The sequence below is a fragment of the Ochotona princeps genome, chromosome 7, assembly GCF_030435755.1.
Source record: "Ochotona princeps isolate mOchPri1 chromosome 7, mOchPri1.hap1, whole genome shotgun sequence".
Taxonomy (NCBI): domain Eukaryota; kingdom Metazoa; phylum Chordata; class Mammalia; order Lagomorpha; family Ochotonidae; genus Ochotona; species Ochotona princeps.
Genome location: NC_080838.1, coordinates 12640286 through 12659061, shown reverse-complemented (window position 1 = coordinate 12659061; position 18776 = coordinate 12640286). Strand labels below are relative to the sequence as shown.

The 18776-nt window shown below is 43.1% G+C and overlaps 1 protein-coding gene across 2 annotated transcripts in view; it reads left to right on the top strand.

Moving 5' to 3' along the window:
• C7H4orf51 (chromosome 7 C4orf51 homolog) overlaps window positions 1-18776 on the top strand; it is a 36771-nt gene that overhangs the window by 10184 nt on the left and 7811 nt on the right. For both annotated transcript variants that reach the window (XM_012927841.3, XM_058666676.1), the window contains exon 2: window positions 2880-2956. In XM_012927841.3, coding sequence (XP_012783295.2) covers window positions 2880-2956 — 77 coding nt within the window. The remainder of the gene's footprint in view (window positions 1-2879; window positions 2957-18776) is intronic.

The window sequence follows — 18776 nt, the reverse complement described above, 5'->3', positions numbered from 1 at the left end:
ATGAATTTTATGGATTCTGTGTGCCCCATTTTCTTGATGTCTTCCTCAGTTAACTCTGAGGTTGTCATAAGATTTTGCTCCTTTGCAGGGCAGTTTTCGGTAATATTCATTGTGCATTTGTCTCTTCTTTTGTTCTTGGTCATTGTACTTCTGGTTAGCAGAGTCTTCTCCTTCAGTCAGGTTTCTAAGCTGTGTCACCCACAGGTCTGCAGTTCAATTTTATTTATTGTCGTTGGTACACAACTCTTTGCTTGCAGCCACTTGTGCCACACCCTCCAGCAAGTTTCAGATCTGGGTTCTTATGTTAGATTTCCACCATGGTCTCCACAGCCCCGGCTCCTGGCTCACCACTCTCCACCTCCTGTGATACCATGCTGAGGCTGCACTCACTGTTGTCTCTGCAACCTTTCTCCCACTTCTGGTTTGAGCAGGTCCCAGGATTAGGAAGACACCAGGTGTCCTATATAGCTAGGTTGTTGGTGGTGCTGATATTGCCAGAACCTGTTGGCCGTTAGGTCTGAGGGCCACACGGACCTATTTTGACCCATACAATGGCATAGTCAGTATTATTTTCCTGTGGAACCAGTACTATCCATGGACCTCAGTGAGTTCTCACGAGCTCAGCACATGTGCAGTTCACTGTTGTCTCTGCAGTCCTAAAGCTATTGCCAAAGTGTACCAAATGGCACCTGATGTACCCCTACTAGAGTTCTTGATCTGCTGGCTGTCAGGTCTGAGGGCTACTCAGACCTGTCTTGGGTGGAACCTGTAGGATGCCAAATTGCTGCATTTCACTGAGTCAGAAATGAATTCACTCCCAGCTCAGTGTATGCTCAGTCCTTTCTCTTGCCTTTGCCTCCTTAAACAAAATGGCTCCCAATTTGGCTCTAAGGGCTGACTGGGCTGTGAAATCCACCCTATTCTCGCACTGGCTGTCTGGAATCTGCCACTCTGTCTCTGCTCCTGGTCAAATCAAACAAACCAGCAGAATGGACAGTTCTTTGTCTGGGCTCACCTCCCAAGCTCCCAGTGAACGTCCCTTCCCACCTGGTTGCTGGTGGAGTTCTGGCTGGTAGTGGAGTTCAGATTGCTGTTAGTTGAATGCTGCTGGGGTATCAGTCACTGCAACACCACACTGTTGTGTCTGCTGCTTTCCTGTGTCTATCAGTTTCCAGGTATTCCTCTGCTGTTGTTCTGTCCATTCCTATTTCCTGGAAAATGTCCTCTCTGCTTCATCCTGATTAAATGCTTTTCCATCAATTTAAACATGTTCTTACCCTATTCTGCCATCTTGATTCCAAAATTATTTCTGAATATTCTTAATCTGTAGTTGATTGAATCCCTGAATGTGGAACTCAGAGGTGTAGGTTTATGATTATATTTATCTACAGCAGACACTGCAGAATGGGGTGTTCATACTATTGGAATACCATATAGCAATGAGTTTGAACAAGTTTTGGTTACACACATAACATATATATGCATACTGTTAGGCATTTTTAGCCAGAAAAATACTGCGCAATTTCATTTGCATACACACACACACCCCCCAAATAATAGTGTCTCATCATTACAAAATATCCAGAAGAGCTGGCACTGTGATGTAGCAAGCTAGCCCTCCACCTGTGCATCTGGCATCCCATATGAGTGCTTGTTCTTATTCTCGCAGCCCCGCTTCTGATCCAGCTTCCTGCTAATGGCCTGGGAAAGCAGTGGAAGATGGTCCAAAGCCTTGGGGCCCTGCACCCACGTGGGAGCCCCACTAGAAGCTCTTGACTTCCAACCTGGCCAGCTGTGGCTATGGCAGCCATTTGGGGAGTGAACCAGTGGATGGAAGATCTCTCTTACCTCTCTCCCTTTGTCTGTAATTCTGATTTCCAAATAAAAATAAATATATCTTCATAAAAAAATCTAGAGAACACAATTTTAAAAATATAATGTAAACAAAGACATCAGGAACCTGGCCCACTCACCACCTGTATCAGAACCATGTATCCAAAGACATTAAAAAATAATCACCAGGATTGGGCATAGAAATCTGCATTTTAAAAATCAATACCCTCAGATGATCGCATCGCTATTATGGGTTCGGAGGAGAAAGGTGAACAGTGGCCTGCTAGAGCCTGTTTCCAGGATGCTTACAGATGGTCTGTGGTCTGACTGCACAGATAATGGAACATTTTAGGACTCTCTAGGCTGTCATCAATTTCCCTCCTCCCTTACATACACAGTTCCAGGTCCCTGGAGCTTGGAGACGCCCTCTTCATCCAGGGGCTCTGAAACAATTACCACCATCTGACGTTCTTGAGGAGCCGATGACTGTCCGTTCCACACAAAACAACCCATGCTTGACAGTAAGCTTGTGCTTTTTTTAGAAAGAGGGTTTTATCTGGATTCACAAAAAAGGGAAACTGAGACCAAAATGTGTTACAAAATGTCGACACAACATCTGTGAGTCCCCAAGTTACTCCACTGCTATTAAGTTTTATTTGGAAGCCAGCATAATTACTGTAATCTTTCTCATTTCATGCATAACACTTGTTTTGAAAACAACTCTCTTGAGAGACACTCGTAAAGCCTGTTGAAATAATTATAAACTTAATGTTTGAGTTTTCATGCACAGACTTTAAAAATGGTACCCTTTTATGACAAACTGGAGAACAAACAAATTACTAAAAGACAATGAAAAAGTCCAAACTTGAGTTGCTTTAATGGGCTTGTGGGGTTATGGCTGAGAGGGTGGGAACAGGGAAAGAGAAGAAGTAAAAGTATAAGACACAAAATGAAAAGCCGAGCAGAAAATCTCTCTCTTTTTTAATTTTATAGGCTTCACAGGCTTTAGAAGCCAAGAACTTACTTCTTCTATTTGTTTTCTTTAGCGTGTCATCACCAAGCAGTTCGGCCAGCAGTTCTACACCCTGCCTCCCTGGAACCCAGGAAACTATAGACGCTCAAGGTAAGCTCCTCCGAGCATTGCCTTCCACTGAGTTTCTCTGTCACATTTAGGTTCTTTTTTACCCTCATAATTACTGCAGGATGACTGACAAACAAAATGTATATGTTTAAGTTACGCAGCAGGACATTTTAATATATGCATACAGTGCAAAAGAATTAGGAGAAGCCAGCTAGTTAACATACCAATCATCTCATCTACTCTCACCTTGTGTGTGTGGGGAGGGTGGTGTGGGGAAGTAAGAACTCCTAAGATACACTTCCAAGTATACAATAGATCTTCATTATCCCTGGTTATCAGGTCCAGCATTAGGTTTCCAGAACTTACCTATCTCACAACTGCAAGTTGATGTACAGCCCCTGGTCACCACCATTCTACTCTTTGTCTAAGTTTTTTTTCTCTTAAATAAAAAAGGATTCATTCATTCATTCATTTGAAAGGCAGAGTTACAGAAGAGGGAGGAAGAGAGACAATCAATCTTTTATCCAGTGGTTTGTTCCCCAAAAGATCAAGCTGGCTGGGCTGAAGCCAGGAGCCTGTAACTCCCTCACTCTCCTACCTGGGCTCCGGGTCTCAGGTACTTGGGCCACATTCTGCTGCTTTCCTAGGAGCATGAGTGGGGAGTTGCATTATAAGTGGAACAGCAGGACTTGAACTGGCACCTTTTGCAGATGCCAGCATTGTAAGAGGCAGTTTAGCTCACTGTGCTACAAACCAGCACCATAAGTTTGGCCTTTTAAGAGTCCATCTAAAAAAGATCTTGAAAAAGTTCATGACAAATGCGTGTGAAGAAAACTGTGTGTGAATTCCAGATTTTTGCACTGAAAAGAGTTTGTTGTAAATGTCTAACTAGAAAATCCAGCTTGAGGCACTATAGGAAGGATGAGATATCGATTTGAAAAGAGCTCCCATCAAAGCAATATGAATTCTGATATAAGTTGAGGTGAAAATGATTATCAATTTTATAGTGAAGGTTAGGTGGAATAATCATGAAATTATTGATGCTTTTTGAAAAGTTGATGAAGACAGTGTTCCCAATGAAAGCATCCATTTACAAGTGAACAATTAATTTTAAGAAGGGGTGAGATGATGCTGAAGATTAATACTGCAGTGGCAAACCATCCACATCAATTCTGGAGGAAAAATTAATCTTGTTTTTGCCATAATTGAACAGGACTGATTATTAAAGCTGAAATAATACCCGGTACTGTATATATCTCCAACTGGTTCAGCTTAAATAATTCTGACTGAAAAGTTATTGTTTGAGCACATTGCCTGTTTGATGGATGATAAAACTGTTGCATCCAGATAAATTACAGACAGCAGCAGAGATTGCAATGGAAACTTTCAACAAACGGAATCAAGATTGGGAGGCATGTCTCTGGATAACTAGAATACAAGGTGAAATATGGCTTTTCCAGAACAATCCTAAAGACAATGTACAAAGCTAGGGCTACCAGGAGGTACAAATGGTCCAAACAAAGCAATAACAAATCAGCCAGGAACAAAGGCCATGCAACAGTTTTCGGGGCGGGGAGGGGGGATATGCAAGATATTTTGCTTGTGTCTTGAGAATGTTAGCTCCAGTGCAGCATCGCTGCTGCTCAATCCTCTCATAAAGCAAGGGTAATTCAGTGAGATCTAGAGGTGTGTGCCTTCCAGGCCTGATTTTGTTCTTTCCACTCTCTGGTATCTTAAAAAAATTTTTGAAGTCATCTAATTTCCTTCAGTTACTAATGTAAAGAAAACTTCATTGACATGGTTACATTCCCAGAATGTTGGGTTGTTTGGGGATGGGCTAACTAGCTGCTATCATCACTTGAAAAAATATCTTGAATTTGATGCAGATTATACCGAGAAATACATTAAAAAATTTTTTTTTCAATACCATTTTTTTCCTACAAACTGCTTGAGATCCCCTCCTGTAAGTAAAATCATGCAACGTTGCTCTTTATGTGCCTGGTTGATTTTACTTAGCACAATGTCCATCAGGTATCTCCTTTGAATGTGTGTATCACATTTTTCTTACCTGCTCATTGGGTTTTTCTTTTTATATTGGCTATTGGGAACAATGCTGCAGTGAACAGGAGGTTGCAGATGTCTCTCAAACCTCCGGATTCTTACTCGGAGGTGGAAACGATGCATCATAGAACAGGCATTCAGCATCACTGATCATGAGGGAAATGCAGATGAAAGACAGAGTGAGACATCATGCACACTGGGCCATGGCAAGAGCCAGGAGCACAACCCAGGTCTCCGCCTCGGGAGGCAGGGATTGAACATTTGTTAAATTTCTCTGTCTTGAGCTTCTTGTTTTCTTCATGGATTGCATTCCTGACCTTCTTTTTCATGCTCTCTTAAAGTTTTCTGCACTTCCTTAATTATTTAAAATTCTTTCTCCGGTGATTAAAAAATCTAAATTTTGGTGTGTGTGTTGGGGGGAGTTGCTTACTGGGCAGTTATTACGTTTGGTGAGGCGGTGTTTGGTTTCTCATTGTCTGTGAAGCCTTGAGTTGCTCTCTCCACAGTGGAAGGTGTGATCACTGCTGGTCTCCACTCACTGGCTTCGGGAGAGAGACATCTGTAAGAACAAGCTCAGCTAGGGATTCCAAGGTTCTTTCAGAGTTTTTCTGTGAATATACCACTCCACCCCTCTTTTCTCCTTCTTTGACATGAATTCTCTTTTGGGGGGATGAATTTTTAAGATTGTCTTTGATGTTTTCTTTTTGTCACCCATGTTATTCAGTGGAACGATTTTTTTTTGTAGTGCTGTAATTTTGTTGTTGTTCTAATTCATACCAGTTGTTGACTTTATTTCGTGGCTTCTCATTTATGGGAATGTATGTATAGTGATGGAGTAATGGAGACCACCATATCCAGATGTGGGGATACAATTCAATATGCATCCCTGCTTTCAAAGATAGACTCCCGATGAAACTGTTGGAAATGAATAGACAATGGGATGCTGGACTGTCTGACATTGTGTGTACCAACAATGTCAGGGCACACTTAAATAACAGACTGATGGAAACATGACTCCTTAGAAGGACTATACTATCGTAGCAACATGGGGAAAATCTGTTGGAGGGTGGGAGTTAGGGGGGTGGAAATCGCAGTCTCTATGAAATTGTACTATAAAATTCAAATATTCAAAATTAAGATTTAAGAACAGCAACAACAAAAAGCGATTGTCTTTCATCTCACAATACCAGAAAACCTGTTTACTTTCTGTAGGGCAATGTCCCCAAATGCTCAAATTTGTATTCTTTCTTCCAGTCCAGTGAAGTTGGGCTGTCTGTGAGAGTGCTGTCTACAGAGACCCACACTTGCTGTCTCTGGGAGTGCATACATAAAACTGGCCATTGGGGGGTGCTATAAGGTACCTGAAGCCTGGGGGTTGGGTGCCTAAGGCTCAGTTAGGGTGGTCTTCGGGTGAGGATCCCATGCAAGTCATGGGTAGTTTTCCAGATGAGACCCTTACACTGTAAGATCCAAGGCCATAGGGGCCAGCACAATCGCTCATCTGGCTAATACTCCACGTTCAAGGTGGCAGTTTGTGTCCTGGTTGCTCCACTTCCCAAACCAGCTCCCTGCTAATGGCTTGGGAAAGCAATAGAGGATGGTCCAAAGCCTTGGGACCATGTATCCATATGGAATACCTGGAAGAAGCTCCTGGTTCCTGGCTTCAGATCATCAGCTCAGCTCTGGCTGTAGTGAACATCTGGGGAGGGAACCAGCAGATAGAATATCTTTCTGTCTCTCCTATTTCTGTAAATCTGTCTTTCTGATAAAAATAAATAAATTTTAAAAATTCCAAGGCCCTGGTTGTGGTTCCAAACCCTGGTGGCTGGAGGTTCCTAGCCCTGTTCCCTGTGCAAGCCCTCAGCTGTGCTGCCGACCACTGTGTTCCAAGTGGCGTGGACATGAAATGGTCCTGTTGGGCGGTTTCATATGTCTGCAGGAGGCAGGCACTCGGACACTCACTTCATTCTTTTGCAGCATAAGAAATTGTGGCTTAAGGGGGTGAGCTGTCCTGCTTTGGAGAAGGAGCGATCTGGTGAAGTGAAGTTTCTGACTGCCTTTGTGTGTGTGTTTGTTTTATTTTAGATGATGTTTCTAGTCAATCAGGGTGGGAGGAATCTAAGGCTAGGGAGAAGTGGGTGTGATCATTGTTTCCAAGCTTTCTATTTCTTCTTCCCATTTCTGGGGGAGGGGGAGTAAGAGGGATAGGTCATACCCAACCTTCCAACCATCCCAGTACCTGGGGATGGGGAAAGGTCAACTGATACCAACCCGGGGTCACGATGTGCGTTCTTCCCAGGTAGATGCGATAGTTCCAAAATGCTGTCGATCTGGCCAATCTATGGGTGCGGAATCCCTTCCAATGTCCATTGGCTGATAACCCTTTTGGGATTTTCACTCCGGCAGGGTGTTGGACTCTCTCAAAGATATCCTCCCCATGAGTGGCTAGTTGGTAGAACCCTCCTGCTCCACCTTCCTACCTCTCTCCTCTCCTTTCAGGTTCTTCATTGTACTCCATGTGATTTCCATTTGTCTACTAAAGGCAAGGTGAATTTTGCTAAGTAAATAACCATGCTGCGTTCTGGATATATTATGCACTCACAGTTAGTTCAGGGCAAAAATATCCCTCCTCCCTATTAATCCCAGACTGTAGCTTCTACTAGAGCTTGGAGCTATGGGTATAATAATTTGAACATTACTGGGTACTCCAAAGAACTAAGAAGAAAACCAAAACAATGATTCCAAAATGATGAATCACCCTCCAGGAAACTGGAATTGCTATTTGATATGATTACTATGGTCACTTCCACCCCGTTTTAGTTAATGCTAGGGACTGTACTAGACAAACTCCCAAATTCAAGTTGCTTAACACAGAAAAGCTGTTTTGCTACTTCAAATGAAGGCCAAGGTGGCTGTGCTGGTGGCAGAGCTGCCACACAGTGATTCTGGGGCTCACAGCGCCTCTCCCAGGGGCCCAGGGACCCTTTGTCTCCTCTGGCAGGTGTGCGGTGGGGTGGGGAAGGCATAGGTACTCCTCCCCTACTTCATTTTGAAAATGCCACACACCACTTCTGCTTGCATTCCAGTATGATGCCAGAGAACTTCGACACGGATTCCTTGGCTGGGCAGCTATGCTAACAACAACTGCACGGCACGGAAGGGAACAGCTGGCCACACGCCCTATTTTGAGGAGGAAACACAATATATTTTTCCTGTATAATTTTCATTTCTTGGAATTGATTCATGGAAGGATTCATAAGACTCAACAGACTGAACATTTTTAGCGTTCTCTAAAATATTTTGGTAGTACTTGCCTATTTTCTGTAGTACTTACAGGTGTGTGTGTGTGTGTGTGTGTGTGTGTGTGAGGTGGAGGGGGAAAGGGCTATCTTAGAGCTAGCTAATGGAGAGAAAGATTTCTAATGGTTGCCTTGAATGAGTGCTACTCCTTTAGTTTTCCTAATAAAATTTGACTTAGGGAAATAGTCAGTTGGAGATGGGTTTTGTGTCTTCCTCTGTGGTTTGCTGAGGCAAGAGGACCAGACAACCAGCCACTTGGGCTATTGTTAAAATCAGAGAAGACCTTTTCTCTCTCTTTGTAGTAAAGGATATAACATTAAAACACACTCCACAGCTTGGAGACAAGTCTGAGCTGGTGCAGGGGGAAACTGAACAGCTTGTTTTGGCATTCGTATGAAGTTAAGGTGACAGCGCATCTAAATCTGAGCAGAACAAAGTACAATCCTGCCCCATTTGTATTTCTATTTTGGCCCACCAGGATACTGATTAACCCCACTAATCACCTCTGCCTGCTAGAGCTGCCAGGCTGTCTGCAGTTGGATGAGTGAAAGCATTGCTGGGATGGTAATATGAGCAGCCAATGATTACCTTTCTAATTTCTGTGGTAAAGTATTGACAGTACAAAAGGCAGAAATGACATCATTGTATGTATTCACAAGAATGATTTACTAATTTGCCCATTTTGCCTTTTTTTACCCTACTCAAATGCTCATTTGCAAATTACTTATTTTCAAGATTTGTTTGAGAGACAGAGAAAGAGAAGGTTTAAGTCCCTGAATTGTACGATGGCTGGGGCTGGAGCCAGAAGCCCAATCCAAGTCTCCTTGCAGGCAGCAGAAACTCAAGCTCTTGAGCCATCACCACCTGCTTCCTCTCAGAGTCTGAACTGGCAGAAAATCCGAGTTAAGAGCAGATCCAGAAACTGAGCCCAGGTCCACTGACATGGAACACAAGCAAATTGAGCCCTCACATGGTCATGCTGACATAACTCACAGCTGCTTTCTTCATTCCGAGTGAAAGGACATCAAGGTGGGGGCAGTTAGCTTGGCCACATGCTAATAAGTCCTGGTATTTCTATCCCACATCCATGTCTAACTTCTGGATTATCCACTGTCGCTGTGCTGGAAAGCCCTGGTCTGCCAGCTGTTCCTTTGTATTACCCAGTTACAAATAGCCAAATCAGGTGAGCTATATTTAGTGTGATTCCTGATCATCATAGGAAAAAAGTTCTGATTCCTGGTCACAACTGCCTTTTGAAGAGTTCTCTCACGCATGTTCTTCCTACATTATGGTGCTTTTTCATCTTGCATATTTATTGTCTGTCCAGCTGTTTGATTTGGTTTTGGCTTTCCTGAATGGTTCTTTCCCATGCTCTATCATATGTGCAACTCTCCTACTCACAGGAAACAAAGCAGCAGGCAATCAAGTTCCAGTACTGGGGCAGGCATTTGGAAAAAGAGTCAAGTTGGGAAGCCCGATCCTGGTTCCAGCTTCCTGCCAGTGTGCACTCAGGGAGACAGCAAATGATGGCTCAATCAATCAGGGTCCTGGCACCCACATGGGATACCTGGCTGGCATTCTTGGCCTGGCCCAACTCTGGTTGCTGTGGCCATTTGAGGGAACAAACCAGCAGAGAGGAGCTTTGTCTGTCTCTTTGGAGACATTTCAAATAAATAAAATGAGTAAATTTAAAAATTCAAGCATTGGGGCTGACATTGTTGTGTACAGGGTTAAAGCTTCTGTTTGTGACACCTGCATCCCATATGGGTTCAGTCTGAGTACCAGCTGCTCCACTTCAATCTAGCTCTGTTAATGGCATGGGAAAAGCAGAACATGGCCCAAGCACTGGGGTCCTAGCTGCCCATGTGGATGAAACTGCTGGCTTTCTGGAATTGAACCAGCAAGTGGAAGACTTGTGTGCGTGGGCGTGTGTGCGTGTGTGTGTCTCCCTCACACTGTATGACTCTTTCAAAGAAATAAACAAATCAATTTTTTAAATACAAGCATTAGAAAACTGTAATGGGGACATGGTTTGATGGCCCAGTGGCTAAATTCTTGCCTTGCAAGTGCCAGGATTCCATATGAGCGCTGGTTCATATCCCAGCTGCTCCACTTCTAATCCAGCTCCTGCTTGTGGCCTGGGAAAGCAGTGAAGGATAGCCCTAAGTCTTGAGACTGCACCTTCATGGGAGACCTGAAAGAGCCTCCTGGCTCCTTGGTTTGGATTGGCTCAGCTCCAGCCATGTAGCCACTTGGGGAGTGAAACAGCAGACTGCAGATCCTTGTTTCTCTTTCTCATATAAATCCACCTTTTCAATAAATATAAATCTTAAAAAAGAAACACAAGAGAGCTATGAATTCCAATTTCTCTCCATTTACACTCTGCTGAGAAAGATTCCACCAAGCTTTTGCGTAATTCCAAACCTCCAGGCAGCAGATGCAACTTCCTAAAGAGTGGACTGGGGGAGCTGATGCCACTGGGTCTGTAATCACTGGGCAGCCCTTTTGCCTAATGCTTACCTTCTCAGGAGCTCCCTGCCCGTGTCGCACATCTGTGCTATTCTAGGGTGCCACTTTTCCCAAGAGAGGTAGGGAATTTTGTATGGTATGACCTTGTCAAGACCCAGGTATGACATCTCTATGATATATTTGAATACTTCCTACTCATAGATAACAAATTCCAGTCTCTGAAACATCTGTCTGGAACTGCTTTTGCGGTATACAGCCTCTTAGGAGAACATTTACAAGAACCAAATAATCTTCTAAAGTGACAGTGTGTGGATGGCTTGTCATATGACTTCAAGAGTATTTGCGGCCATCCTTAGCACCCTTATTTTTCTCCTACTTCTTTAGCTCTACTTTATTCTTCTGTGAAATCTTCTCTAAATCTCAAAACAGTTCAAAAATCAGTAAGAGCTTGCCGGACTCCCTCGAAGTCATATCCTGCCAGCCCAATCCTCTGGGCATACAGGGAGATCTCAGGGTATAAATAGTTAATGTTGCTTCTGTTTCCTACTGCCCTTGCAATGATATCCTCCTTCCTTATCAAATCCTGCAGGGTCTGATGTGAGTGTGATCCTGTCTGTTTATCCAGCTCCTGAGAAGGGGAGGCATGAAACTAGATTGGACACATAGGCAACATCTCTCTCTCCCTTTGCACACTCTGTTTCCGTTACGAGGGCTTCATGTCATACCCCCAAAACACAAAGCCACTTCCCATCTCAGGTCCTTTATGTGGACTCTCCTTACTGAGGCACCAGTTAGTGCAGTGGCAGCTCCTTCTGCTCTGAGATTGACCGTCACCTCTGTACAGAGGGAGCCCACCCTTGTCTACCGTGTGTGTGGAGCTCTTTGCATCCCCCCTCTTAATGTCTGCTGGTGCCACTTTAATTTCCGTATGCTGTTAAATCTGTTGACTTGTCTAATATTTCATTCTGCTTCAATAGCAGAAACTTCATAAGAGCAGCAATTGGTCTGTCTTGTTTGTCTCTAGAGGCTGAAGAGCTGGCAGAGGATTCCATACAGACCAAATGTGCTAAAATTCATGGACAGTAGTTCAAAATGATGGTGATGATGATGAAGAAGAAGAAGGAGAAACATTTATTTGTTTGAAATGTAGAGTGACACAAAAAGAGGGGAAGACAGATTTTTCTGATGCCATTTTACTTACTCTGCTAGTGCCTGAAGCAGAGCTGGGCTAGGCTGAAGTCAGGATTCCAGAATTAATCTGTGTTTCCCACACGGGTGCAAGGGCCCAAGCACTTTGGCCATCCTCTGCTTCTTTCCCAGTCAGATTAGCAAGGAGCTGTATCAGAAATGGAGCATCCAGGACACAATCCAGTGTCCATGTGGATGCTAGCATTGCCGGCAGTGACTAGTCACAATACTAGCCTCACAAGCGTCATCTTAACAGTTGTACCACAATGCTGACCACTGAACAGCAGTTTTTATGAAACTTCTATTCTTTGCTTTTTCTATGATGTAATCCCTTAAAGAGGTAATTCCTTATTTGAAATTTATCTCCCAAAAGGCATTTGCTGCATTCTTTTATAAACTAGACTGCACTTTATAAAATCAGCTGTTAATCTTTCCAAAAATAGCATTCTAAATCCTTTGTAGTAGTGCCTAAAGTTGTAATATTTTAAAAATAGAATGAATAAATAGTGCAGTTCATGGTTACAAGTGTCTTCATTCCTCCACCCTCACCCCTGCCAGATTTGGTAATGGGCTTACAGTAAAAAGGCGATAAGAAGGTCCTTCAAAACATTCATTACAATGCATATTCAAGTTGTGTGCAGTTTCTAATTTTTTACATCCAAATAAATTTATCCATTAATTCCATTTTCCACAAATGTGTGAAGTGCTCTTGTACAGGCAGGTAAGTACCACATCTAGAGTGGTGGGAACAAGTGGCAGTCAGAGTGATTTGTGGTACGTGGGGAAGAGAACAGACAGCAGGTGAATGAATAGTCAGCAGGAGTCTGCAAGAGGCTTCCATTTCCGTCCTGTGGCTCCCCTGTCACTTCCCAACTTGGTAGAATTCGCTTTGATGTGTCTGTCCTCTTGTGCTATTTCAGGATTATTTCCAAAGCTTATTGTTGCTGGACACTCAGGCCCCAGGATGAAGACTGGGATCCCAGAAAAAGGGTTGAGGGTATGAAAGGAAAGAGGGGACTTTTCCCCAAAGATTTTATCTGGTCTACGTGGGAGAGGGCTACAGGCTGGTCCTTGCCTACTTGCCATTGGTAAGAACAGGTAGTGGAAAGGGGAGGCCGGTGGAGGTCACCTGTGCGGACTGCTGCTCCCTCCACTGCCCCCAACCACTCGCATCCCATTGTGGAGCTCCCCAGCTGCAGCTGTGCAGGCTGTACAGGCCAGGGACGGAGGTCGCTCAGTGCAAGTCTCCCACACCACAGGCTCCCCCTTTGCTGGGGTGTGAGCTACTGCAGCAGAGGGACCTTTCAGCAGTAGGACTTGGCTCTCTGCCTAATTTGCCTGCTTTGGTGTGGGAACTGCTCTAGGACAGAGTTCAGCTTAGCAGTTCCAATGTACCTAGGCTTGATACTCCAGCTCCCGGCCTCCGCTTCCTGCTAATGCAGTGCTTGGGAAGCAGTGGTGATGACGCAGAGAACTGAGTCAGGTGGGAGGCCTGTGTTGTGATCTGGCTCCTGCCTTCAGCCTGGGCATTTAAGCAGTAAGTTAGCCTGTGAGAGCCTCTCTCTTTCTCTTTTTATTCACCTCTTAAATAAAATATTAAAAAAAAAAATATTGGGGTTGGTGCAGCAAGTTAGGCTATCATCTGTAATTTCAGCCTGGAAATTTGAGGAGTAAGTCAGCATATGAGAGTTGTCTCGCTCTTTGTCTCAGCACCTCTCAAATATTTTTTTTTTTTTGAAGTTGGGTTAAGCTGTCAATTGTGCTGCCAATATACCATATATACATTTTTAAATTGGGTTAAGCTGTCAACTGTGATCCCAATAGTCCATATCAAGGCGTTGCTGAAGTCCTAGCTGCTCTGCTTCTGATCCAGCTCTTTGTTAATGTGCCCAAGACAGCACTGGAAGATGGCACAAGTGCTTGGGTCCCTGTCACCCACATGGGGTTCCAGATTTCTGACTTTAACCTGCCCCAGCCCTGGCAGGAAATGTACCAGAAGATAAAAGATTTTTCTCTCTCTGTTTATCCTTTTCTGTATGTCACTCTGCTTTTCAAATAAACAGAAAAAAAAAATTTTTAAAGCCTTTTAAACATCACATTGGCTACAAGTAAATCTGGGTGGAATAATAAGCACCGTGCCTAGACATGAGATCCTGACCATAGTGGAAATGACAGCTCAGCTGGGTGGTGGCCAGCATGCCCCAGAGGTCCCAGATTGGGCCTCTGGACTGGGGAAATGCCAAGCTCCCTTTCCAGGTGTTGGGAATTGTGTCTTGTTTCCCTTTGTCTATTTAAAGTAGGAAGTTACCTAACAAACGGTTAAATGTGTTTGCCAGAAAATATTCAAGTGTGAGGCAACTGTTTCCAAATTCCCTGCAGAGCCTGGACACAAGGGAACGTTGGCAGCCAAGGCTGTTATTAAGAAGGTCACACGGTACCATCTGCTACTGCGTGCGCTTCACTGTTCATGCGCTGCAATTGTGTGAACATAAACAATAGCACAATAGTGGGCACTGCTGGGATTTCAGTGGACTTCCATGAACCAACCCTGGGCTGGAGGTGCAGGGGAAGACCAGAGAGGGTGACGCACCAGTTCAGGTCTCCCCTTGGTGAGAGCCCAAAGGCAGCTGCTCAGGGTTCTTGCTTCTCTGTGTGCATAGTTTTAACCGTGTAGCAAGTATGATGAGAGCACCATGGGGCAGAAACATGAATACCTTATTTTTGCATTTACCAATCTAAAAATGGCTTAATCCATAGAAAAACTGAAAGAACATTACCATCAGTATCCATCTACATGCTGCTAGATTTGTCAGCTGTTAATATTTAGTCACTTTTGTTAACATCCAGCTTTATCTCAGTCTCCATTAAGATGGCGCTTCAAAAAGTTTGTAGAAAATGCAGTTAAAAGGAAGGTTTATTTTGGTGCAAAAAATGTTGAAAGAGGTGTACAGTTGATACAAATTTTTCATGGACTCCTTTAAAACTTCTATTTTTAAGAAAGGAGATATATTCACTCTTTCGAATGTCAAGAGTTACAGAGAGGGAGAGAGAGAGATCTTCCATCTGTTGGCTTACTCCTCAGATGACTGCAATGACCAGGGCTGAGACAGGCCAAAGCCGGGAGCTTCATCTGCATATCCTGCACAGATAGAAGGGCCCCAAACACTTGGGCCATGTTCTGCTGCTTTCACAGGCCTCACAGAGGGAGCTGGATCAGAAGTAGAGCAGCCAAGACACCACTAACTGGAGCCAGCATCACAGGCAGTGGTTTCATCTACTATGCCACAGAACCAGCCTCTTGAAAAACCTCATGTGTGCTGATGCAAGTATACACTTCTTTCCTTAACTACCAAGAATAAGACATCATAAAGTATATCTGAAATTTTTCAGCATGTGTGTTTATTGTACAAATGTTCTCTTACACTGGAGAAATTTAAAGTTGATAGAATAATTTCTATCTAGCATGTAGACCATGAGTGTCTAATGCTTAAGCATCCATTAGGAAAAAGATTTGAGCTCTGTGATCTATCTCAGTTAGTAGCACAGTGATGCCTTGTATTTTTGAGACACTTTTCATAAAAGCTATGGGCCTTCTCTCCAGAAAGCTGTCCCCAAAGACACTCACATGAGAATACTTCAAAAATAAGAGGGAAAAGGGGAATTAAAAGATAAGATTGTTTCAGTGTGACATTTTGTGATCCATGTATAGTTTTTTTCCCCCATAATATGCATTTCAGAATGATTTTTGCACAAAATAAACACATTGTAGCTTCATTTTTCCACGAACATTTTGAAGTACCCTCATACAAGCCTACAATGCATGCATCACAGTGTCCATGGAGTTCAGGTTGAGTGCTGTGTAATCTAAAGCTTTTCTTTTGTATACATGCAATTTAAGGCACACTACTCAAGGATGGAGAGTACTTTGTCATTGTTTTCTAACTTCATGTTTTGTGTTCATGAGGTTTGGTTTCAAGGAACTCAAACTTTTCAGGGACCTCAGAGACTAGTAGGTGGAAGATGGAATTATCACCAATCTGCTAAAAGAAAACGGAATCGCAGACAAGGCTGACGCTGTACTATGACAGATACCCAGTAGGTGGACTAAATGATCACAATAGAAGACCTAGAAGCAAACTTCTGACTTGAGCTTCTCTGACTGCAGGAGCAGACACCGGCAAGCCTATGCTTGCTTTCTTGATAGTTTCTTTTTAAAAGCAAATAACTGTAGCATTCAGTCAGGTTGGCACATCATGTAAGAGCTTACTATCTAAAGGTAGGACTTGTTGATGATTCCTGAGACAGTTTCATTGACAAAATTACCCAATTTGGCTATGGCTGTAGGAGTAGGAAGTAGAAGGAGGTGGATGCATGCTGATTGAATGCCCTTATATGTCCTTACTCAAAAAGTGAGCTGAACCTGCCAGGCTCAGGTTGTACTGGGGGGCTGCATTGTATCTATTGTGAATTCACAAAGGGAAGTCTTTCGCTAACCCATATTCTAACATATATGCAGCTTACTCATTCTTCTCCAAAAGACACCGAAGAAAATGAGGCATTTTTAACTAGAAAAATGACCAAATCTGGCCTACAGATGAACACAAGTGTGTAAGTGTTTAAATACTTCACACAATGGTCTAGCATCTGCTTCCCACCTCACCCCCTATCCATTCAAATTACTTTCTGTAATATTTGTATATTATAGAATCATATAGTTTACTAATTAATAATTATTTAGTGTAATTCTTGATGAAAGGCTAATAAAAATCCAGTTAAGCTTCTGGCAGGCCTATGGAATTTATGAAGGTCTTACAGAGAGCTTTGAAGGGCTAAGCATTCACAGAGAATGGAACAATCAGCTAATTATGCAGGATAAACTTCTTATCCGTTTGCTTTTACTGGAGCTATGAAAAAGTGAAATTTTCTTGAATTTAGTTAAATAATAGTTAAGCTCCTTGACTTTGGCTCAGGATACCTTCCTTTAAAAACACTTATCGGGCCCGGCGGCATGGCCTAGCGGCTAAAGTCCTCGCCTTGAATGCCCCGGGATCCCATATGGGCACCGGTTCTAATCCCGGCAGCTCCACTTCCCATCCAGCTCCCTGCTTGTCGCCTGTGAAAGCAGTCGAGGACAGCCCAAAGCTTTGGGACCCTGCACCCGCGTGGGAGACCCAGAAGAGGTTCCTGGTTCCCGGCTTCGGATCGGCGCACACCAGCCGTTGCGGCTCAATTGGGGAGCGAATCATCGGACGGAGGATCTTTCTCTCTGTCTCTCCTCCTCTCTGTATATCTGACTTTGTAATAAAATAAATAATAAATCTTTAAAAAAACACTTATCAACATAAAGTTACACAAAAAATGTGCAGCATCTGGTGGAATTATGACTCCTTATGAGAAGGCCTATACTATTGTAGCAACATGGGGAATATCTGTCGGGGGGTGGGAGTTTTGAGGGGGAATCCCAAATAAAATAAAATAAAATAAAACAACAAACAAACAAAAGTGACTGTGCACCAAAGGTTATTCCTCTGCTTTGTCTTGTCTCTCAAGACCAGAGCCTGTTAAGCCAATCAAAATCCCCTTTCAGCATTTAAACCCATTTTTATTAAAACATGCCAAAGAACTAAACTAAGAGATAGCAACTTAAAAACAATGAGATACCTTTTCACACCCATCAGGATGGCTGTCAGCGTAGGACAGATGATAACAAATGCCGGTGAGCGTGTGGAGAAACTAGAACCTTCACTCACTGCTCCTGAAAATTTAAAATATTAAGAGAACTGCTTTATAGGAACACTTTAGCAGTTTCTTTGCATGTAAAATATGAATTAATCACAGGATCCAGCAACTGTGCACCTCACTTGTTACCCAAGAGAAGTGAAAACATATATCCACACAGACCTCACATGAGTGCCAGTCACAGCATTATCCATCTCAGCCAAAATTGAACAGCAATCCTAGTGGCCTATCAAGTGACAGTGGGTCACAAAGTCTGGGAATTCATATAATGGGATATTATTTAACAATAAATAACAAAAATACTGCAACACCCTTAGTGTAGACATGTGTCAAAAAACAATATCAAGTCAAAGAATTCAGATGTAAAAGATCGTTTAGTATGTGATTCTATTGGTAAGAAATGCCCAGTAAAGGCAAATATGGAGAAAGAAAATACATCAGTGGTTTGCTGGAGGCTATGATAGGAAAGTATTAAATGGGTATAAAGGAGAAAAAATATTAGTCTCAGGGCCAACAGGGTGGTGCAGCGAGTTAAGCCACCACTTGGGATACCAGCATGCTTCATCAAGGCACTGATTTTAATCCCAGCTGCTCTGTTTCCCATCCGGGTTCCTGGTAGTGTACATGGGAAGGGAGTGGAATGAGGCCCAAGTACTTGGGTCACCGTCACCGCTACGGGAGACCAGGATGGAGTTCTAGGCTTCTGGTGTTGGCATGTGCTAGACCTTCACTTTTGCAATCATTTGGATATTGAACCAGTAGGTGGAAGATGTCTTGCACTCTCTCTGTCTCTCCATCTTTCAAGTAAAATGATTCTTTTTTGATAAATATTTGGCGTATGTAAGGAGGGGTCATGGTGATGATTATATAACTTGGTAAATATACTAAAAATTATTGAACTGTATACTTAATCTGAGCCAATCCTATGTAAGTTATATATTAGTAAAATTGATCAAAGATAGACCAGAGCTCCTCATGACCTTCAGAAAAATTTATAGCCTTGGAATTTCTATACAGCCTTGATTCCCTCTGATTTTCTAAGAGCATAAACTGTGTATCATAGAACACTGTTGCAGATTTAAAAATGCATGCCCTCCCCAAAGTG